Raw genomic sequence first — 25,618 nt, forward strand, 5'->3', positions numbered from 1 at the left:
AGAGGAAAGTGAAACATTTTTTAATATTATTAATTTTTTTTCTCTCTCCTACCCATGTGGCAGGCCACGTAGGATTCGTGATTTTACTTTCGCTGAAGTTTAGTTGGTTTATATTAATATATTATTTCTCTATAAATATTTAGGATAAACTGTTGAAACCATATCCCAAGAATTTCCCTCAAATCATTTTAATTGATTACGTGTACAGTTTTACCTCCTTGTTTTGTTTGAAGGAATATATTAAAAATTATAATATCATACTAAGGATTGAGTCAAAACCAAAACCAATCTCTCTCTTGATACTCTTAAGTTTATGAATTTGTATGGTCTAATAATATTAAGTGACAGCCATATATATATGCATGTAGAACCAGGGCGATTTTATGATGAAATCTTGATTTTACCAATAGCAAGCAAAACAAAGTTCTCTAAAAAAACAACTGATATAGGTTTAGAAGTTGGTCAAATTAATATGACAACTAAAACACATTTCAGCAAATGAAGGTAAAATCAGAATGTTACATAAGAAGATAACCCATATATATACCTGCTCAGCAGTCAGCACTATGAATAGGACACAGTAACCTGCATAAAAAGTTGAATTGTGTTTTAACACTTTTATTACAAAATTTATTAACCAAATGTTTTCCACTCTCTTAATAATCCTCAACAGAATTATTCTTCAAAATCATACCACAAATTGTCCACCAAATAGTTTTATCCAAATCAAAGCCCGAAGAATTTCGGGGGAAGACTTGTATGCTTGCCTAAAAGCAAAAACATCTCAATAATGAAATAAATCTGGCAGAGAAGTTGTATCAAAATGACCATAAAGACCAGAGTTGAAGTGATTTTAATCAAGGGTTTAGATCAAAATACCTTACTAAAGAACCCTATTATTAGTTATTTATATATTTCATACTAATATTTTAGTTTGTATAAATTCCAAGTATTATATTGAATGTCTTCATTAATTTCATAAACATGAATATATGGTGTTTTGTCCTAAGTGGGTGATTGATTTTTTTTTTTAATAAAATATGTATTTTAAAAATTAATTTTATTATGCTAAGTTTAATATATATTTAGCACTAAATTCAATCAGATCACTCGATTCAGATAAAAGTAGGGTTGATCGGTTATTTGTATATTTATTAAAAAACTTGATTCTGATGTGAGGTTTAGATTAAAATATCTTATAAAAAAAACTCAATATTTAAGACTGAAATTTGAGGAAATGACTCTAAAGGTTATTAAATGCACTGGTAAATTTAATTGAGCAGATTACCACTTTAAAATATTTTGCTGAAATAATTCCCGTCGCGTAACGCGAAAGAAAAATCTGTGAAAAGTCAAGAATGATCGTGTCATTCGCGTGACGATCGTTCCCTTCGCGTGACGATCGTGCCCTTCGCGTAACGATCGTGCCCTACGCATTACGAGGCGTGGGTAATTTAACAGGTTTTATCTTCGCGTAACAATCATGCCCTTCACGTTACGCAACAGGGTAAATTCGTCATAATATTTTGAATTGGTCATTTACGTAATTTAATTTATGCACTGGTCATCCGTGCATTTAAGGCCCTTTATAGGATCATTTCGTCAAATTTCCCAATTATTTATTGATTTGTCAGGCCCAACTTCCAAATGAGCTGACCCAACAAATCTCCCCCGTCAGCGCAACTTTGCGGGCTCCAATAAACCCGCTCTCTCCCGATAATCTTCAAACTTGTCTTTAGGCAATGACTTTGTAAACATATCGGCACCATTCTCACTTGAATGAATTTTCTCCAAGTTCAGCTCTTTTGCCTCAAGCACATCACGTATCCAATGATATCTCACGTCGATGTGTTTGGATCTCGAATGAAAAGCTGAATTCTTTGAGAGATGAATGGCACTTTGACTGTCGTAAAATAAAGATAACTTCTCTTGCTTTTGACCCAACTCTTGTAGGAACTTCTTCATCCATAGCACCTCTTTACATGCCTCAGTAGCTGCAATATACTCAGCTTCTGTAGTAGACAAAGCAACACACTTTTGTAACCTTGACTGCCACGAAACAGCACTGCCTGCAAAGGTAACCAAAAAACCTGATACAGATTTTCTTGAATCAACATCACCCGCCATATCAGAATCTGTAAAACCTTCCAAAATAGGAGTATCACTTCCGAAGCATAAACGTGCTTTCGAAGAGCCTCGAAGATATCTGAGAATCCACTTAACAGCCAACTAGTGTTCTTCTCCCGGATTGGAGAGGTACCGACTAACAACACCAACCGCGTGTGCTATATCCGGTCTGGTACATACCATGAAATACATAAGACTACCAACTGCGGAGGCGTAAGGTATATTCTTCATATCATCTTTCTCTTTCTCACTTGTAGGACATTGTTTAGAACTCAACTTGAAATGACCTGCAAGTGGAACTGAAACCGGTTTTGCATTTTTCATTGCAAACCTCTCAAGTACCTTCTCAATGTACTTATTTTGTGATAGCCAAAGTATTCTATTATTTCTGTCTCTTGTGATTTCCATGCCTAGGATCTGCTTCACTGAACCCAAATCCTTCATCGCAAAAGACTTGTTCAACTCCCTTTTGAGCTTCTCAATTTTCTCAATATCTTGCCCAACAATCAGCATATCATCAACATAGAGCAGAAGAATAACATAATCATCAACACCGTATCTCTTGATGAAAACACAATGATCAGAAGTAGTCTTACTATACCCATTTGCTTCCATGAAGGAGTCAAATTTCCTGTACCATTGTCTAGGCGCTTGCTTGAGCCCATACAAGCTTTTCCTCAACCTGCAGACAAGATCTTCTTTACCTTTAACTTTGAAACCCTCGGGTTGTTCCATATAGATCTCTTCCTCCAAGTCACCATGGAGAAATGCAGTCTTTACATCCAGTTGTTCAATTTCCAAATCTTGACTAGAAACCAATGCTAACACAACTCTGATGGATGACCTCTTCACAACCGTTGAGAAGATCTCTTCAAAATCAATCCTCTTTTTCTGTCTAAAGCCCTTCACAACCAATCTTGCTTTATATCGAGGTTGTGAGCTATTCTCTTGATGCTTTAACTTGAATACCCACTTGTTCTTCAAAGTCTTCTTTCCTTTCAGAAGTTTCACCAAGTCATAAGTCTCGTTCTCTTGCAAGGAATTTATCTCTTCTTGCATTGCCATCGACCACTTATTCTTGTTTTCATGAGACAATACTTCTTGATAGGTTTATGGTTCTCCCCCGTCAGTCAACATCACATACTCATTGGGAGGATACCTACTAGAAGGTTGTCGTTGCCTACTAGATCTTCTAATATGCTGATCATTGGATGGCTCTAGAGAACTATCATCATCGTGTTCATCTTTCTCTGTTGGCTCAGCATCAACTAGAGGAGTCTCATCAACCTCAACTTGGGCATTTTCCACATCATTGGGCTGTGATTGTGGTGTACGAATCCTACCATTATCGGGCAATTCTTTCTCCGTAGACTTTGGCTTTTTTTTTCTCAAAGTCTTTAATGGTTTGATCTTCAAAGAATACCACATCTCTGCTTCTAATGAGATTCTTGTTAACCGGATCCCAACATCGGTACCCAAATTCTCTATGGACATACTCAATAAAGATACACTGTCTCGTCTTACTATCAAGCTTAGCTCTCTCATCTCGAGGAACATGAACAAACACTTTACAACCAAAAACTCTCAAGTGATCATAAGAGACGTCTTTACCTCTCCAAACTCTTTTTGGAACGTCGCCATCTAAAGGAGTTGAGGGTGAAAGGTTTATTAGATCAACCGCTGTCTTCATTGCCTCACCCCAAAAGTATTTTGGCAACTTAGCATGAGACAACATACACAAAATTCTCTCATTGATGGACATGTTCATCCTCTCTGTAACTCCATTCTGTTGAGGAGTTTTTGGCACAGTCTTCAAAAGCTTGATCCCATGACTTTTACAGTATTCCACAAATGGCCCTCTGTATTCGCCACCATTGTCCGAACGAACACATTTCAACTTCTTCTCAGTTTCTCTCTCCACTTCAGCATGAAACAACTTGAAGTAATCCAATGCTTGATCCTTAGTCTTCAAGTAATATGCCCACACCTTCCTTGAACAATCATCGATAAAAGTCCACCTAAAGTCAAGGAATCCATAAAACATATGTCTGTGTGAACCATATCTAGGATATTGGGTTTCCTAGATGGAGAAAAACTTTTGAAGGAAACTCTATGTTGCTTACCAACAAAGCAATATGTGCATGTCTTCAAATCTGTGGACTTTAAGCCCTGAAGATCAATTGTCTTGGAGAGAACTTGCATGTCATTCTGACTTAAGTGACCAAGTCGCTTATGCTAAAGTTGTGTTGAACAATCATTAACTGCATTTGCTTCTCCCCCGTAAGACTTAGTCTCTGTCACATAAAGAGAACCGACCTTCTTTCCTTTAGCTATCACCAAAGACCCTTTAGTGAGTTTCCATTTTCCTTCACCAAAGTAATTATGATAGCCCTCATCATCAAGAATACCAAGAGAGGTCAAATTCATCCGAATATCGGGAACATGTCGAACATTCTTCAAAAGTAGCTTGCACGAAGTGTTAATATCCAAACAGACATCTCCTTTTCCAACAATCTTACACGTAACATGGTTTCCCAACGTCACTGAACCAAACTGTCCACTAGTGTAAGAAGCAAATATATCACAACAATTGGTGACATGATAAGAAGCACCCGAGTCTACCACCCATTGTGTATCTTGAGAAACAAGCTTGATATTATCATTATCGTAAACAATATCGATGTCGTTACCACCCACATCTGCAACCTTAATACTTCCATCTTTCTTATTCTCCTTTTGTTCCCGCTTCAAAGATCTGCACTAATACTTCTTGTGTCCTGGTTTGCCACAATGATAACATGTAATTTCTTTTCTCGAGTTGGATGTTCCCCGTGACCTGTCTGAACTGCCATTGCGATTCTTTGGAGTTTTACTTTTAATTCTACCCCTTTTTTCAATCACGAACACCTAACTTGGAGTCGAGAAGCTCTATTCTTTTCTTCTAGCCTCTTTATTCAACACGCTCTCTTTCATCATTTTCAAAGTGAGCTTACCTTTTGGAACAAAATTGGTAATTGAAACCACAAGTGTCTCCTAACTATCAGGCAGAGAATTAATCAAACACATAGCATGAAGTTCATCATCAAATTTCATTCATATCGCAGCCAACTCATTTAGAATCCCCTAAAAAGCATTTAGATGCTCGGACATAGAAGACCCATCTTGATATTTCAACGAGCAAAGCTTCCTAAATAGAAATGCTCTTTTTTCAGTGTTGTTCTTCTTATACAGCTCACTCAAAATAGTCCACACTTTATGAGCATTAACCTTAGTAGCCACATGTTGATACACACTGTTGTCAACCCATTGCCTGATTTTACCAACTGCCTTTCTATTCAGCTTCTTCCAATTTGCATCTGTCATAGCCTCTGGTTTGCCTTTATCACCCAAAATAGTGTCTTCGTAATCATAATTACACAATAAGTCATTCATCCGTGACTTCCAGATTGTGTAATTGGTAGCTGTGAGTTTGATCATCGTGCCATTACTACTCAACGATTTTTCCATTTGAATTATACAAGAATCACCACCAAATGAACTCAGCTCTAATACCACTTGTTGGAAAAATCGAATAATAGCACATATTTAGCAATCCAGAAATAGACAAGCTACAACAAGGCCTAACAATTATTTTTCCCTTTTGTGTAATCAAATAGGCAACCAAAACAATTGAGCATCAAACAATCAAATAATCAAAGAAACAGAGAGCATGACACCAAAATTTTACGTGAAAAACCCAAATTAGGTAAAAACCATGAGACACTTCGGCCACTTAAATCATCCACTATATCAAATGGGTATACAATGTAGTTCAATACAAGCCTAGAGGTAATCTAACAAAAGTTATTAATTGACATCATCCTAACTTGTCATTCACATACATTATCATCATCACTGAAGATGGCTAACCAAATGGAGAAGAAATTAGAAGAAGAACATGTTGTTTCAATTCAATGGATGACTTGCTGCTTCAATGGAGGAAGAGAGAACTTGAATGGAGGAAGAGGGAGAGAGAACAAAAACTATCTGCTGTTTTTTTTTTCTTTTGATTAAATATTTCCTAATGGGCTTTATTAATTTGTTATGCCCAACTTCCAAATAAGGGAAGTTTAGTGGAGAAGAGATAGCAAAATTGATAAGGGATGTGGTTTTAGGGAGAATGGGAAGAACATAAGGGATAAAGCTGTGGAAATGAAAGGGAGATTGAAAACTGAAGGAGAAGATGCAATTGATGGAGTTGTGGAAGAACTCTACAAACTTCACCACAAAAATGTATGTTTCAGTGGAGAAAACAACTAGTTTTCTATGCCATATTTTTTTTATTTATTCTTGCTCTCTTTAAAAAAAAATGTTTGTATTCATATCTCCTCACATATCAATGCAATTTTATCAAGATAAATTTCAATGTTCAAGATATAATTCTCATCCAATTTATAAGAAGGTGCTTCAACTTAATTTCAATTTGCGTTGAACAAACCTTTAGAACTTGTTTCATGTTGGTTTGACGAGGTTATTTATATTTTTAATTGATTAAATCATTATTGTGTTATTTTGTAGTATCATAAGCTTAAATGTCACATTTTTGTAAAATGATATTATTGAGGCAACGAGGGCTGATCCGGATATATAGGGGCTCGTGTGAGCTAAAACTTATCCCAGAAAAACAAATTTAATTTTTGTTTTTATAATAAAAATGTAACAATATTATCATTTAATTTTAAAAAATCAATTTAATTCACTAATTGTTTTACTTTAATCCACTGATTTTATCTCTAATTTCTCTTTATTTTTTAAGTCACTCTAAGTTTTTTAAAGCCCACCTATCTCAAATTATAACAAACGTTTGAAATAAAATTTTGAGACTATAATAACTTTAAAAAAATAACAAAACATATTGAAGCCTTAGCTTACTGTTTCTAATTGTAATTTTATTGACCTTTTTAATTTATCCAATAAATTAACATATAGAGGTAACGAAATTTATATGATTTATTTTAGGAATAAATAGCAACTGAATAAATGGAAATTTTGTTAAGAGGTGTTTGATAAAATAAATCATTATTTAATTTAATATAAGTTTATTTCATAATACATATTAATAATCATTTATTTTTTATAAAGTTAAATGGAAATATGTTAAAAGTTAAAATGTCTAACTTATTTTAAAAAAACAATTAAACATCCTACTCTAAAAAATAATAACAAAAAATCAATTTGTTCATTTAAATTTAATAAATTATTTCTTTTTTAAATTTAATAAAATATAAGGAAATATATTCCATTTTATATATTTTTCTCTTTACAACTAACCTAGTCCCTCTTCTTAATTATAAGATTATTCATGTTATAAGATTAGTTTTGAAAATAATTTAAAAAAAGAAGGATGCAATAAAAAGTTCTTAATGTCAATTCGACCATGTCACTATTAATAGGAAAGGAGCTTTTTAATTCACTAAAAAATAATTATCATTATAACTTTCAATAATCTATTTTTCAATAATACTTTTTGTTACTCCATTTTATTTATTTAAGGAACAGAAAATACAGAGTAAAAGAGTGGAATAAATTTTATTTTTAATAGTGATAAAATTCAATTGATTAAAGTTATTTTTTTGGCCCAACTACATATTAGAAAATTAAATTAAATACTTACGTCGGTTCTATTTGGTTTTAAAAAAATCTAACAAAAATCAATTTTTCAATCAATCACATCACTCATTTCATTAACTAAATTACTAAAATATTCTTTATTTGAAATTATTATTTTTTATATTATTCATATATATATATATATATATATATATATATATATATATATATATCAATACTTTTAAGTATTTTTATCAAAAATAATCATCACTTCTTCAAAATCATCACCAATCATTATTTTTTTCTCTCTAGGTTTTAAAAAAAAACAATCCAAACAATGTCTTGGATTAGAGGTTATTTCAAACTAGTAATTATAATTTTTTATGGAAAAAACTTATTTAGACGTACTTGTACAATTAAATAATTTAGAACTTAGGCGTATGAACTAATAAAAGTTCATTTAAATATATATACTATCAAAAAAAATTGGCTCATTTAACCTAGTAAACAGAGTTAAATTTTTTTTAATTTATATATATGTATTAATTAAATATTCATTATTTTTTCTCTTTAATTTTCTTTTTATTAATTAATTAATTAATTTCTCTCTATTTTTTCTATTTTTTCTATTAATTAATTTCTCTTCATTTATCTATTTTTCTTCATTTCTATCCATTCATATGTTAGTATTTTATAAAAATAAAAATAGTAAATCAACGATTTTGTTAACTATTATTATAAACCTGAATCAAAAAATAAATAGAAAGACTCTTAATTTCATTTTTGTTTATATTAAAGAAAATAAATTATAAAAAAATTGTGAAAAAATAAAAAATAAATAAAACAAGATAAATAAATTAATTAATTGATAAAAAAAAATAAGAGATAAATTGATTAATTAATTAATAAAAGAAGGAAAGAGAGGAAAAAATGAATATTTAATTAATAAATACATAATTAATTTTAAAAAAAAATTAACTCTACAATGGGTGAGGATCTGTTGTTCCAAATGAAGTTGTCCCTTCGTGTCTCATTTATCAAAACAACATAATTTTGATAAATTAGACAAATAAAAAATTATATATATGAAATAAACCCTAAATCCTAAACACTAAACCCTAAATTCTATATCTAAACCTAAACCTTAAATCATAAATCCTAAACCTTAAACCCTACAAAATTATATATATGACATTTTATTTTAATATTCAATTCTCTCTTTCCTCCCTCTACTCTCTTCTCTCTCCTATGAGACAAGAAGTAGGACATTATCTTGGGACAGCAGATCCGAATTTTTGGGATAGCATATCCGAATTCGTTACCATTCTTAAAGATAATGTCCCACTTGTTGTCTCGTAGGGAAGAGAGTGGAGAGATGAAAGAGAAAATTGAATATTAAAAAGGTGATACCTTTGATGCGTGAATTAGGGATATCTTATAATAAAAAAGATGAGAGCCCCACGTGTTGCTCCTCTAGTTGGTCCACACGAGCTCGTCAAGATTCAGTTGACTTCGACTGCTAGGACGAAAGAACAACAGAAGCAATCTAATTGCTTATGGGAAAAATGAGTTTTTCAATCACTTCTTCTCTCTCTCCCAGATCCCTATTTTAAGTTGTTAAATTAGAGAGTCAAGGCAAAAGAAAACCAAAAGACCATCTTTTGGCATTCCTCCGTTTTGCAATTAATATTCATGATAAACGTTTTATTTTCTAAATAAAATCTATTTCAAATCATTATATTCATAATTAATTTGATATATCATGTTTCCATAATCAATTTACCATGGTTAATTATTTTATTTCATAAATAAAATATTATTTCTATCATGTTTCCATAATCAATTTACCATGGTTAATTATTTTTATTTCATAAATAAAATATTATTTCTAATTATTAATAATATCTAATATATTATTAATAATTGGATTTAATTCCTATTAATCTATTCTGCCATGCCAACTGTAAGTGTGTGACCTCATAGGACCCAATTATAATAACTATGGGTTTAACCCCATTAATCGTAGTTGGCTTCTAGAAAAGCACTGCGACTCCTAACATAATCGGATTACATTATTATTGTTAATTGTCCTATCCGGGTTTAGTCATTGCACATTAAATTAAAGAACATATTTCCTTCAATTAGATATGCTTGTTTTGTTTTATTAGAACCTTAAATTTGATTGTGTTGTTTTTTTGTTATGGAATCGAACACAAATGATATAGGTGTTGGGATTCATTGTTTCAACATCTTCGCATCTCTCGCCATGTATCATTTTGGGAACATAAGATGATCAACTCTATCTAAATTTAGAATCAATGAACCTCTTACTCAATTTTTGCGTGATCATATACCTTTGTTTCTTGACATTTCTTATGTAGGATCATTTAAGAACTCATTCGACTCAATTTCACTTGCATTTCCTACCCGATATCTTTTCCATCTCAAAACCTCGCACATACCTCATTTGATCATATCATTTAAGAATCTCCTTATCTTTCACCACCACCACATATCTCATATGATCCTATTATCCAAGAATCTCCTTCTTTGTCACTATCCCCACCATCTCTTCGTCGTATCAATCGTGTAAGTCAAACTTATGTTCGTCTTCATAATTTTTATGTATACTCAATTATTGTCTCTCTCTGAACTGGCAGCAAGCAATGATAGAAACATAGCAAGCACTTACCAAGACAAAAACTTGGGGTGGTTGATTTACCTTCACATAATTTTTTCTAAAATTTGTTATGAAGTATAATCAAACTAAAATGAGACCCTAAAACTAAGGAAAATCATTGTTTGAGTGTGTTTATTGTTATAAATATAAATATAATTTATTGATATTGTGAATATTCCCAGTGTGATAAAATATAAACAATCTAAAATGAGACCTCAAAATCTACATTTCAAATTATTTATATCAATAGAATTTAGAATAATAAACTAACTAGGGTGGTAGATAGATGAACTTAGATTGATATTTCAAATTTAAATGGATAATATTCATTCATTTTGATTACTAATCTTTGAGGTGTTTAATTTAATTTTTGGAAAACGTTTTTCAAAATCTTTAAGATTTAGTTTTAATTTGAATTTAAAATTAGGTGTGCTTTTAATTTTGTGGGTTGTTTATGTTTGTGTAAATTTAATTTCACTAAAACTAAACAAATTTGGGTTAAACTCAAATTGTTTTTAAAATTAGACAAATTTTGAATTTTCTGAAATCAAGATCTTTGTACCCAATCACCTATTTTACTTATAAATTTCAATGTATCCAGATTTGAAATTTGTGTTTAAAAGGTTTTATAAACCACTCTCTTTTGGAAACTTTTTTACCTGACATTTATTCTTTTGATTGGATCTAGAAACTCAAATACTCAAAATTCTAATTAAGCTGGTGCAAATCAAGACATGCATGGTTTAAGATAATATATGTTTCATGAAAATAACTCAGAAATAAAAAATGTGAAATTAAGTGGTATTACAGTCAAACATGAAGACCTTTAAAGTAACAAAAACATGCTAATATTACACACTTTGTTTCATGAAGAAGATATTCTAATATGACATGACAATCGTGACTCTTTAAACCCTAAATCTTTTTTTCATCCAAGTCAACAAAACCCGCAATGTTAGAACAAAATTCTTCCGGCATCTTTAACTTTTTAAAAAAATCATAGAATTTTTCTTTTAACTAAGAGAAAGTGTGTATGTGGCAGCGGGACATTAGAGAACTCTATCGACCTCAACAGGATGTAACAAGTATTTTATGCCCATCAATTGTAAATCTTTCCGAGCCTTTAGTCCATCTTTCGCCTTCTCTTTCACATCCATCATTGTTCCGACAATGATATCGCAAATATTTTTCTCAATATGCATGAAATCTAAATTATGTCTCAACAATAGACTTTTCCAGCATGGTAGAGTAAAGAATATAGATAATTTATTCCAATTATCTCCTCTCACGTCATGAAGGATTTTTGATTTTTTTGAACTTAAAACAACGTCTTTTAAACTTTGAGCTTGCATATAGGTTTCCGTACCTGATAATAGTGAAGGGACATTCGATATTCTGTATTACCGTCGAAGGCTTCCTGTTCTTTCCGGAATATGTGGTTAGGAGGGAGGAAACGCCTATGACACATATAACACTCTTTCTGATAATTTGTCAATCTTATTGAAGCGGTACCAATATTACAACACGGACACGTAAATTTTCCCTTAGTACTCCAACTGGATAGATATGCATGTGTAGGGAAGTCGTTAATAGTCCATAACAATGCAGCATGCATGTTAAAATACTCTAAAGTGGAGGATTCAAAAGTTCGAGCACCTATATTCCATAAGGCCTATAATTCCTCAATTAACGGTTGTAGAAAAATATTAATCGCATGACCAGGACTCTTAGGACCGAGAATCAACATGGATAACATGAAATTACTTGAGTCCATACATATCGTTGGTGGTACATTGTAAGGTATTAGAATAACCGGCCAAATGTTGTACGATTGTTTTCCATTAATAAATGGATAAAACCCATCACTAGCCAAACAAAGTCTTAAGTTGCGGGGCTCTAAAGAGAAATCGGTGTAGTGTTCATCAAACGACTTTCAGGTCATAGAATCTGTAGGATGCCTCAAGAATTCGTCGTTTAGCCGACTATCTTTGTGCCATCTCATTAGTTGAGCTGTTTTTAAGACATGTATAACCTTTGCAACCTTGATGTCAATGGAAAATAATGTAGCACCTTAGTTGGAATATGTTTTCTATTCTGTTTTTTTCCGAACTGTACCACTTGACTTATCAATCTTTCATCTCGAGGTTCCACACACCTTACAACGTTGCAGATCATTATCTTTCTTACGGTAAAGCATGTAATTATTATTACAGACGTCGATCTTTTCATATGTAAGACCGATATCTGTAATAAATTTTTTACACTCATAATAAGAATTAGGTAAATTAGAATTTACTGATAAAATCTCATCTTTGGGCAAGTTTAGCAATTGGTCGAATGATGTATTTGTCCATTGACCAACATTCTTAATATGAAGCAACTTCAATAATGTGGAAGCCTTTGAATTTTGAGAACTTTCATACAAAGGCTGCTTTGAATCATCTAACAATTTGTAAAATGTTTTATCATCGTCAACCGAATCTTTAGAACTAGAGTGTTGAATGTTGGGATACTAATCATTTAGAATATCTTTCATACACTGGTCATCAACATCATTATCGATATCATCAACTGTATTATCTTCTTCTATGATATTCTCGTTAACATCGTCTTCGTTATTTGATTCGTCATCAATGCCATCATCAACAATATCATTTGTGGAGCTCCTTTCATCGTGAAAATACCAAATATCGTAGTCCATTCTTATACCGTGTATAATTAGATGTCTTCACAACATTAACACTCTCATAGTTTCGATTTGCACATTTAACGCAATGACAAGCAATATTTTCCCTTACAGTAGAGTATTGAGCAAAATTTATGAATTGCTCAATGCCTTTCATATATTGTGGATGATCTCGACGTAGGAGTATCCAACTTTTGTCCGGAATTTCCATTTTCTATGGAGATTGTAATAAACATCATTTAACACATTAATAATGTCAATATCATGTTACAAGAAAAACCTACATCTTATATAGTCCAAATATCACTTAAATACAGATAATCATATAAAAATTTTAATATCTAACATATCTACTGTAAATTCCTAAATCAATGTAAATTCAGCAGGCATGCAAATAATATATTTAATGAAGGCATGCAAACATCAATGTTCATAGTTTGGAAAGACCCTTAATTTGGTTTCAACATCAAAGAATCGGATATAATTTCAATTAATATATATAAAATGAATTGGGGAGTACCTAAAATTGGAAAGCTGACGAGGAATCGATCTGGAATCAAATAACCCTAATTACAAACACAAAATAACCCAGATCTTCTCCAAGAAGGTATCTACAAGTAGCATTTATAATAAAATATATTTAATATGAAAAGAAAAACATAATCACAAATATAAAGACAAATTAATTGGTATATTGATAGATTAAGAAGGTAATTAAGCTATAAATTATTTATTTGAAAAATAAAATTGTTGTGCAAATATGATAACAAAAGTCTTAAAGAAGGGAGAGCTCATATACCAAATTAATAAAATTATCTTTTGTAATTGTGTAAAAAGACAAAATATGATTTTCATATAGGGTCAAGATATTTGTTTTTTGAAGTAGAATTTGAGCATGTGTCCGGAGTGGGAAGTGCAGAATTTCCAGCATCAGGACAAAGTTTTGACAGAAAGCCTTATTCGAATCTTACCCTATCAAACTGATAAATCTTACCCTATCAAACTGATAATAAGATCAATCTATCTTTAATAATTTATATTTCCTATTATTGTTGTTATATAATTATTATTGTTGGTTACATATTACATTATTATATTATTGTATAATGTTGGAGATAGCACTACATATATAGCAGGTTCTCTTCCCAATCCTTGACCTTTCCAATTTCATTCTACCCAAATAATTATCCCAAAATTTTCAATCAGAGTGTTTTGAGCACTCAAACTCAAGTCCAAAGCCTATGTCTAGTGATCAGCTACTAATGGGCTACTAATGGATGGGTGGGATTGTAAACAAACTATTCTAACAATACAAAGTTAACTTAAAAACAAATTATACTACCAAATTACAGCTACCAAAGTCAAAAATAGTGTATCACTTTAAATACATCAGAAATCGAATTTATGAACATTGTTAATAGATTTACACGGCACAAAAACGAAAACTAGATTATAATCCTAAACAAATAGACGTATACACATCAAAAACAACATATTGGAGTGAATTAGACCACAAAGGATCATCATAGTTGAAAGAATTTAAGAAAAAAAGCGATGAGAAATGAAAATACCTTATCACAAAGGCGACAGCGGCTCTGAAACCCTAGCAAAGAACGAAATAGGGTCGCAGATCTGGACGGAAAGAGGCGCGCGATGGAACAGGAATCTAGAACAGGAAAGAGCCATAGATTGTCTGTTCGATACAGGAGCGCGGTTCGCGGAATCGGGACGACGACATAATCAGGCATGCGGTTCGCGGATGTTGGATCGGCGCCGAAAATGAGAGGAGTAGAAAGAAGAAATAAAGAATTGATTTAGGTTTAATTAAATATATCTACTAGGGTGTTTCGGGTTCCCTCGGAATTCTTTTTAAATAAAACCTCACTGAGAGCATAAATCAAAAGTTCTCGGAAATAACAGTTATCAGCGAGAATTATGTAAAACCCTCAATGAGTTATTTATATTTCAGCGAGAGCGAATTAATGCTCTCGATGATTTTTTTTTATTCCGAGAGCTTTTGATGGCTCTCGGTTAACTTCCTCGGTGATTATGACATTTCTACTAGTGGGAAGGATGCTCTCAAAACTTCCTTTTGATATGTAAGGACAATAAAAAAAATGTATTTGGGACAAAAAAAACATAATCAATTCAACAAATTCATCTCAACCAAATCTAGTTGGTCATACCAAAGTTTTATTGAGGAACATTTGGGAAGACTGTTATAATGAGTTTGAGAAAAGTCAATTCGTCCCAAAACAAGGCGCATTGACCACAGGTTCATTCGTTGTGTCAACCACCCAAAACAAGTTGACATTTTTTTGGATGCGATACTTATGGTCAAATGGTGAACCAACAAAACGACATGATGTTTTTCAACGCCTACACTTCCTACTCTGCCAACCTCATTGACGTTCAAGATAGAAAGTTTGATAGTTTAAGTTGTTGAAAATACAGTCTTTTAATAATACAATTTTTAGTTATTACAATCATTTCAAGGTTTTCGGCTTTAATCCTAGCAGTTATCCTTTTATTGCGGATACAAAACTCTACAATTTCTTTAGCAAGCATCTCAAGGAAAAGGTCGTATGAGGAGGACCAATTGGTCGTGCTCGAATGGGCTATAAGTAATAAAATGTTCGATGTGACGACCAATGATGCTCAAACATTTTCTTGCAATTGTCAAAACATTGAATGTTTGGACTTTAAAAATAGAGAAGGTTATAAATGCAAATGTCTTGACGGATACTAGAGTTGGTCAATGGGTTGGGTCAATATGAACCAATACGATCAAACACGATATTGGTACAAAAGACTACGGTACAATATTATCTCACTCGGGTTGTGAGTTGGACACGACACAAGTTCGAAACTATATAATCACAAAATGGTTATAAATTAACACGATAATGACACAATCACGAGTGGGCACGACACAAATACAATACGAGTACAAGTCTGCAAACGAATTTGAATCGAAATAAGCATAACTTGTCACATGTCATATCAACTCTAAATTTATTTATTTTCTACTCATATTTCCTATTTCAATTAAAAAAAATAACTTATATAATATAAATAAAATATATTATATAAATATTTAAAGAATAGATTATATGAATAAAAATAAGTCATAATTTTTCTATCTTTTATTTAACATGACTTTACTTTAAAAAAACTTATAAAATAATAATAAACAAAAATATATTTTAATAATTATAGTGTGGTATTTATCTAAAAAATTTAAAATTATAAAATTTCATATTTAACTAGTTTAATAAATGACACAAAAGTTTAAACACAAATTAACACAGAACAAATAAACATGTTGACTAGAGTTATGACGAACGAATGAGCTCGTGTATCATGATATTTTGAGCGGGTTAAGACACAATATAACATGGAAAAGAATGGATTTTGTCACTGCACGACATGATTGAAAGTTTAACTTGAACTGTCTGAGTTGATACAACTGTTTAGGCAGAATGTTCAATTCTAACTGATACAATGAGAACCCATGTCATGTTGATGGTTGTAATAACAAATTAATTATACCCACAAAACTTTGACTAATTTAATTTTAGATGATTCTCACTATAATTTTCTTATTATTGTCCAAAAAGGTGGGACTCATTGTTCAAAGACTTTAACACCCGTGGCTATAATTGTTCTTGGTAAGTTATAATTAACATTTGAAAACAATGTTTATTTGAAATTAAACTTAATTAAACATATTTGAGTGGCATGTATGTATTGAAATTGACATAGCATCATTTTTTCATGGTATTGATTTTGGTGCATCATTTGGTATAGAAAAGAAATCTAATGAAATTGAGAGAAATTTTCTTTTAACAAAACGACGGCTTAATGTTGCGAAATTAACTTTCATCGAGTCAGGGTCGTCTACTAGAGAAATCGCAAAGATATTTATTGTCCATGAGTTAGATGGAGGAACCAACTGATACATCGAAGCTAACATTCTAGGAGAGGGCAATTTCGGCACTGTTTATAATTGTGTTCTTCCTAAAATTATCGTCGTTGTCAAAGTGTCAAAAAAATATGCAAATTGGCCACTTTGAACAATTCATGTCCAGCGAGAAAAGGGTCAAGTCGAAGAATTCATAAATAAGGTGATTATTTTATCACAAATACATCACCAACACATAGTAAAATTAGCATGTATCCCGTGCATTTGTACGAATAATAATATAAAAAACCATAAAAAAATAGGTAAAAATGTGATAGCATTTTTAATTTTATTTTTAACCGTTTTAAGTTTATGGACGGGTCAAGCTACTATTCGACCAAATATCCATTTACTCTCACATATATATCCAAATTAACCACAGCTCTCGATCCGGCAATCCGGACACTTTAAAAATTAAGCATCATATTATATATATATATATATATAGATTAGTTAGTTAAAAATTTGAACTTATGTTCTTAAAATGTCCGCGTTTATCAAATTTGGTGTTGACTTTAAAATATAAAGTGTTATTAGCTTAGTTGGTTAAAGGGTTATACTTGTTTTGTTAGGTTGTAAGTTCGAACTATACCTATAGCATTTTTAATTTTATTTTTAACCGTTTTAAGTTTATGAGCGGGTTAACCCACAATCTGACTCAAGTATCCATTTACTCTCACTTAAATATCCAAATTAACCACAGTTCTCGACCCGCCAATTCGGACACTTTAAAAATTAAGCATCATTATATATATATAGATTATCGGGATGTTGTTTGGAGACCGAAGTGCCCTTATTAGTTTATGAGTACATCTCAAACAGAGCCCTACATGATTTCATACATTCTAAAGATGATAAGACCAACTCTCAACTCATGTCTTGGAAAAATCGTTTGAGAATAGCATTGGAAACCGCAAATGCTATATCATATTTACATTCGTCCGCTTCCATTCTCATCATTCAAAAAGATATAAAGTCTACAAACATCCTCTTAGATGAAAATTATGTCGTGAAGTATATATGATTTTGGTGCATCGAGATTGATATCCATTGATACAATTGAATTATCGACAATGGTACAAGGCACTCTCGGATAACTAGACCTTGAGTACTATAGTTGGACAATGAGTTAAGTCAACACAATCCAACAAGATATTGATACGTAATAACACAATACGATAATATTTCACTCAAGTTGTGGGTTGGACACGACACAAGCACGACACAATTACAAATTAACACGATCATGACACAATTACGAGTCGATACAACACGAACACAACACGAGCACTAATTTGCAAACAAATCTGAATTATAATAAGCACAACTAATCACATGATATGTCAACTCTAAATCTATTTATTTTGCACACATCCCTTCTTTTTCAAACTTTCATATTTACATTATTATTTTCAAACTACACACATTCTTAAATAATAAATTATTTAATTTTATAAATAATATATATAATTAAAATTAAACAACTAAATTAAACCATTAAAATAAAATAAGTTATATAAATCATAAAATATTAACTTCACATATTCAAAATATTGTGGATAGTATTACTTTTCAAATTAAAAGAAACATGTGAATTTATGTCACTATTAAAAATGTCTATTTCTTAAAATTATGTAAAAGATTAATCACCAACTTCATACATAATTGATGAAGATGATGCTAGAGAGAAATAACAATAGATAGAGTAGATGTCAACAGAGGTTTGAAAGATATAAATGTTGGAAAGGTTACGCCTTGACCAAGAACTTGCCATCATCCTGTACACCCACGTCTGCAACCAGCCATCGTTTTCCGTATTCGACGCCTTCTTCTTCGACTTATCTCTCTAAATTAATGTGTTGCTTCCCACTAAAAGCAATCCATCTTCCCAATTATCACCCAACTAGGGTTTATACATTATATCAATGTATATTAGGATCTGAAATATGGAATAAAATATTCGGAAGACTGCTCTTTCCAGATTCAATGAACCTGGACGCTTTCCTAGCATATCACCCTTTGGTCAGCTGAGTTTACCAGGTTTACAGCTGAGAGGCGAAGAAAAATACACACATTGACAACGAAATATGGGATTATTAAAAGAACAAGGTTTCAACTATATTACTTTATTTGCATTTATGTTTATTAACTACTACCAATCTTTAATTGCTGTTTTTCAATTCCACGAACGAGTCTTAGCTTTGATCATTTTTGTATCGGTTCTATTGTAAAACAAAGATTCATCATGTTTGACCAAACCACGTTCATGCCAGATAGTTATTTTAAAGAGATCACTGTATGTAGATACAACCAAATTACTTGGATTAGGAGAGGATTAAGAACATTAAACTAAGTAAGTAGTGCAGTGATCATATCAAACTCCAGTTATTGTGCTGAATCTTCAACTTGCATTTGATTAGTCCTTAATACTCTTATTTAGTAGCAATCATGGGTTATTCACTCGAGGAACATTTCTCTATTTGTGTTAAGTAGTTTTAATCCACTAATTCACATTACTTTCTTGATTTGCAAGCAAGAAAAACATTCGTTAGGAATTCACATTTGCCTCATTTGAGAAGATTAAGGTTTTTCATGAAAAAGGGAAGAAGGATGTTTTTGTATGACCCGGGTTTATTACCGAGGTGGCTAACATTATCCCAGAGTCATGCATCTCCTTAAAATCAGAACGTTCTTAGTGGGAATTGAGGGAAGAATGATGTTTGTCATGTCTTTCTCATATTGTTTTTTCTTGCCCCGTGGATTTTTCTTGCTTATTTGAATGCTTGAGTACGTATTTGGCTGAGTATAAATATGAAAACTTAACTCATACAAAAGATGTCATGACTTGTAGTGTTATGGTCTGATTTTTCCACATGGTTAATGCAACCTTCGCGTTGGCTTTGCATCAACGAAAACATTCTCACTTCTTTTTAAATATGGAAATTTATCTTTTGAAACTAATCCGCCTTTCATTTTGTAGAACAGATTTTAAAAACTGAAAGGGTTTTTTACTATCAATGAGTATTTTGTTCCTCAACTATATAGAAAATGTATAAACAGGTAAGTCTTTCAGTTAACATCATATTGAAGGTCTAATCTGATATGATGTAAGTGATATCAAAGGCTAATTAATGCATGTAGGATTGTTTCATTTTCATACATAACATATTAAAGGTGTCGATCGATGTCATGTGTTGTTTACACAATTGTACCTCTCAGATTCTGCAAAGGGCGTAGAAGAGGCAAGCAAAGTCAACATTGCAGCTGGAAGTTAATTTTTATTGATCTTAATAACTTATAGGAACCCTAATATATATATATATATATATATATATATATAGTTTAATTCTTGGATAAGGTATGAAATAGAATTTAGAACAGGATGGAGGCTTGATTCTTTTTTTTTTGCACATTTGTTTATTCAAGTTGACTTTTTGGATTTCTATATAAGCATGCCTTCAGATTTCTGTATCTTTAAGCATTTTTCTAAAGTTTCTTTTCCATTTTCTGGTATTTGTTCAGCTAACTTCATTTCATTACTCATTAACTGCCAAAACTATGCATTCATTTGTTTTATTCTCTTGTTTTTGTTAGGGGTGGTAAAGGTGGCCATTCTTGTTTACTTCGAAGATGGTTAATGGAAGGAATGACGAGCAAATCAGGGATGAGCCAGGGGTAATTCCGTACTCTTACAAAGTCAAAGAGCCTCCAAAGCAGGGTCTCTTTACTGAGTTCAAGTCCACTGTCAAGGAAACATTTTTCCCGGATGATCCTTTGCGTTCTTTCAAGGATGTATCAACTTCGAGAAAGTTTGTTCTTGGCTTGAGATCTGTTTTCCCTTTTCTAGATTGGGCAAGGGGTTACAATCTCACCAAGTTCAAAGGCGATTTCATAGCTGGACTTACCATTGCAAGTCTTTGTATTCCTCAGGTACGATGTTGCTTAAAAATGCACTGTTTGTTATTTCTGCAAAAAATGTCTGTTTAATCTGAATTATTATTTTTTTTCTCAGGATATTGGATATGCAAAGCTTGCAAACCTTCCTGTGCAATATGGCCTTTGTAAGAAATTTCAGAAACAGATGATTTAAGATTATATATGAGATTTAGAGAGATTCTTACAAAAAATATCGGTTGATGGTGGTTGCAGACAGCAGTTTTGTTCCTCCTTTGGTTTATGCATTCATGGGAAGCTCAAGAGATATTGCCATTGGTCCAGTTGCTGTTGTGTCTCTACTTCTTGGAACCTTGCTGCAAAAGGAGATTGATCCAGTTAAAGACAAAGCCAACTACCTTAGTCTTGCATTTACAGCTACATTCTTTGCGGGAATCACCCAAGCAACACTTGGTTTCTTTAGGTAAGCTCTTCTTATTGAACCAAACCAAACCCTTTTTGAAATCTTTTTTTTTTCCTTCTGAATCCAGGTTGGGTTTCTTGATTGACTTTCTTTCTCATGCTGCCATTGTTGGCTTCATGGCAGGAGCTGCAATTACTATTGCACTCCAACAGCTGAAAGGTCTTTTTGGTATAAAGGTTTTTACAAAAAAGACGGATATAGTTCATGTCCTGAAATCAGTATTTCATAATGCTCATCATGGGGTAAGATTTTTTGTCTTTATATTTGAAACAAATATTGAGCCGGTTCTAATGATAGTTTTGATTTTTTTGAATTATTCTTGGCAGTGGAATTGGGAGACGATACTAATAGGTGTATCGTTCTTGGCTTTTCTTCTTCTCGCCAAGTTCATTGTAAGATTTGGTTTCTTTCTTTTTAGTAAGCTTTATCTGTTTTTTTTTTCTTTTTCTCATGGTGGTGCGGTGGTTATTCAGGGAAAGAAGAACAAGAAACTCTTTTGGGTTCCGGCTATTGCCCCTTTGATTTCAGTTATCATATCGACAGCTTGCGTTTATGGTTTTCGTGCGGATAAGAAAGGTGTCCAAATTGTGAGTAATCTCTAAATTGAATGCAATTATTAACCAACAAAAGGAAAACTATTAGTAACTAGCTGTCATCTTTTGTTAGGTGGGTCATATCCCACAGGGCATCAATCCTTCATCTGTCCAGAAAATCTTCTTCTCTGGCAAACATTTATTTGTGGGTTTCAGGATTGGTGTTATTGCAGGGTTGATCGCACTTACGGTAAATTTCTTTCTGAAGCGTTGTCTGTTGTTGGTTGAAAGATGTATAGTGTTCTTGACAAATTTGTTAGTGTGGTTGGTTTATAGGAAGCTGTTTCGATTGCTAGAACATTTGCAGCAATGAAGGACTACCATATTGATGGGAACAAAGAAATGGTAGCGTTAGGAACCATGAACATCATCGGCTCGATGTCATCTTGCTACGTGACAACAGGTATTATTATCTGAGGATATAAGATCGATCATTAATAAAACTAAAATAATATTCTACTTATTCGTCACATTTCAATTGATCTTTTCTTTTTAATTTCGTTTGGCAGGATCGTTTTCGAGATCGGCTGTGAATTACTACGCAGGATGCCATACAGCAGTGTCGAATATTGTGATGTCAATGGTGGTTATGTTGACTTTGGAAGTGATAACACCTCTTTTTAAGTACACCCCGAACGCAATTCTAGCGTCCATCATTATTAATGCCGTGCTTGGATTAATAGACATCGATGCAATTAAACTTATTTGGAAAATCGATAAGTTCGACTTCCTTGCCTGCATGGGAGCTTTCTTTGGTGTCGTCTTCATTTCTGTTGAGATTGGCCTCTTAATTTCTGTAAGTTTTTGATCAAATGTTTTTTGTTTGTTTGTTTGAAGTGCGAATTTTAATATGCAGAAAAATCTATCTACAGGTATGCATATCATTTGCGAAAATTCTTTTACAAGTGACTAGGCCTCGGATTGCTTTGCTGGGGAATATTCCGAGAACTTCGGTATACAGAAATGTATTGCAGTATCCAGATGCATCTAGGATTCCGGGGCTGTTGATTGTTAGGGTTGATTCCGGGATCTATTTTTCAAATGCTAACTATATCCGTGAGAGGTATATTCGGGTAGTATTGTTTTTTGTTTGTTTTCTTATCTCATAATATAAACATTGGGAGTTAATAATTTTGTCTAGGACTTTGAGGTGGCTAACTGAGGAGGAAGAACTGATTAAAGATAAGGACCAGAGAATTCAATATGTGATAATCGAGATGTCGCGTAAGAGCTGCTGCTGTTCTTTGCGTTATACCCTAAAGAAAACATTTGTTGTTTCGGGAATTGATATTTGTTTTGTTTTGTTTTGTTTTGTTCTGTTGTAGCTGTTACCGACATAGATACTAGTGGCATTCACGGATTGGAAGCGTTACACCAGTCTCTGCATAAAAAAGAAATCAAGGTAATTTGGGCCTTAGTTTGATGAATCCAAAAATAACCCTTTATTCAATCAATCTCTTCACTTTCAAATCATCAACCAAAATATCAAATTACCCCAAAAAACCCTAATTTTTACATCAAACAATGTATTTTTTCTTCTAAAACCAAGTTTATTTCCAAATAACACTATACTATCAAACAAGCTAACCCATTAAGATAATTCAAATGACAAGAGTGGTTACATACACTTATGATTGATTGTTTGTTTGTGTTGAATTGAAACAAAAACAACAGCTTGCTGTAGCAAATCCTGGACCTGTTGTGACAGAGAAGCTGCATTTGTCAAAATTTGTAGAGTTGATTGGGGAGGAGAACGTGTTTCTCACTGTCGCAGATGCCGTTCGCATGTGTGCTCCCCTTGCAGGACCATGAAAAGTGTTGAATTGAATTCGGGTGTTGGTATTATTCATTGTTCATTTGCCTTGTTTGTTTCCCTATACGCGGTTGTTGTGATAGTTGACTGAAAAAAGTGCATTTTTGTGTTTCCGCGACTACATCCAAAGAAGCCTTACTTGCAAACCGCAATGGATTGGAAGAGAAGCAAACAAAGTTGCCCATTTTATTTTATTTCATTGCTAAGATTGGATCCTTTGGTCATTTTCCCTTCCCCTTAGCTCTTTGCTTCTTGTACTTGTATCAAATGGATATGCTAATTAATCTCTAATTTACTTAATGTTCAGGAAAAGATAAGTTAGCATCATTGTAGAATTCAAATATCTAAGTTTATCATATTAACAATAAATATTGACTCATTAAAGTAGCTTAACACTCAAGTAAATAGAGGATTGCTACACTTTAATCGATAGGTCTGCTTGTTACTTGTTAGGGATGATGCTAATTTTCTAGTGTTAAGAGGAAAAAACACAGTTTTAGATTATAAACACAGATTGTGGAAAGCATCATTTTAATTAAATTAAATTTTATTTCTTTTTTTAACAAATAATAAATTTTATAAACATTGTAGAGAAAACTTCAAAAGATTTTGTTCAATATTTTTACATCAAACTAAATACATGATAATGTACTCAATTTTGATAGTTACTGTTTTTTTAATCTGTTTATAGTTATCTTATTTTTCTTATTTTTTTTTGTCAAAAATAAAATATGTGGTACAAAAATTGATCACCTATTTTGTTTTTTTTTGTATACTATGATCTAAAAATTTATTAAAAAGTCCCCTTTTTGACTAAAGAAATTAAATGAAATCACATTTTACTTTTTTTTATTAATTTTAAAAAAAATAATTTTATTATCATCTTGAAACAATATTAATTTCAAATAATGTTACATAAAAGAAAGTTAATAAAATAATAAAACAGCAGCAATGTTAACTTATTAATAACTTTGTATCATATATTTTTTTAACATATGGGAGAAAGTAAAAAATTAAAAACTCGTAAACTGTAACCAATTAGAATGGGAATATCCTAGTTTTGTTTTTTCTAAATTAAGTTTGGTTTCTTCTTTAGAAAATTAACTTTCATCTTAAATCAGTAATCATGATTCACAGATTCAAACTAGCAAACTCCAACAACGACTCCAACAACAATGATAAGAATTAAAATGAGAATATCCAAGTATGGAGTTGGTATGAAAAGAAAATTCAATTTTGATAAGACGGGAAATGAATTATACTAGGTAAGATTTTTTCAATTTAGGTAACAATTATACTAACGGACTCAAATAAATTAAACAATAGATATTTTATATTATAAATTTAAAAGACATCATTTCAATTTAAAATTAATAATAAAGATTACATATTTAAAAAAAACATTTAATAAAAGTTCAATTAAATTGATAAATATTATATAATAAAAACTAATAGTAAAATAGACAAAAAAATCACATAATTAAATAGTTATAATAAAATAAAAAAATACATATAAATTAAAACTATATTATTTTATTAAAGAAAGTAAATATGTCCGAATTTATAATACATAAATATATATTTTATCTCATTTTGAATGCATTTATAATATTTATTCCCTATTTATCAAATTTACATTAAAAAAACAAAAATATAGTAAAATAAAGAGAAAATCACATTAGAAGATAATAGTAAAATCGATAAAAAAAAATTATAATCACCTACATAAAAATTATATTATTTTATTGAAAAAGTTAAGAATATCGAAATTTAAAATTGATTGACATGTATTTTACCTCATTTTCTTTG

General features: G+C 31.7%; 1 protein-coding gene across 1 annotated transcript; it reads left to right on the top strand.

The window, feature by feature from the left end:
- The first annotated feature begins 19,083 nt into the window (after positions 1-19,083).
- On the top strand, positions 19,084-24,107 carry LOC124918141 (sulfate transporter 1.3-like). The gene is made up of 14 exons (XM_047458363.1): positions 19,084-19,155; positions 20,641-20,976; positions 21,059-21,107; positions 21,196-21,403; positions 21,471-21,645; positions 21,730-21,795; positions 21,877-21,990; positions 22,070-22,186; positions 22,273-22,399; positions 22,506-22,792; positions 22,869-23,059; positions 23,138-23,220; positions 23,322-23,398; positions 23,671-24,107. Exons 2-14 carry the CDS (start codon positions 20,677-20,679, stop codon positions 23,806-23,808), a joined length of 1,932 nt encoding a protein of 643 aa, XP_047314319.1. The 5' UTR covers positions 19,084-19,155; positions 20,641-20,676; the 3' UTR covers positions 23,809-24,107.
- The last annotated feature ends 1,511 nt before the right edge of the window (positions 24,108-25,618 follow it).

The sequence above is a fragment of the Impatiens glandulifera genome, unplaced genomic scaffold, assembly GCF_907164915.1.
Source record: "Impatiens glandulifera unplaced genomic scaffold, dImpGla2.1, whole genome shotgun sequence".
NCBI lineage: Eukaryota > Viridiplantae > Streptophyta > Magnoliopsida > Ericales > Balsaminaceae > Impatiens > Impatiens glandulifera.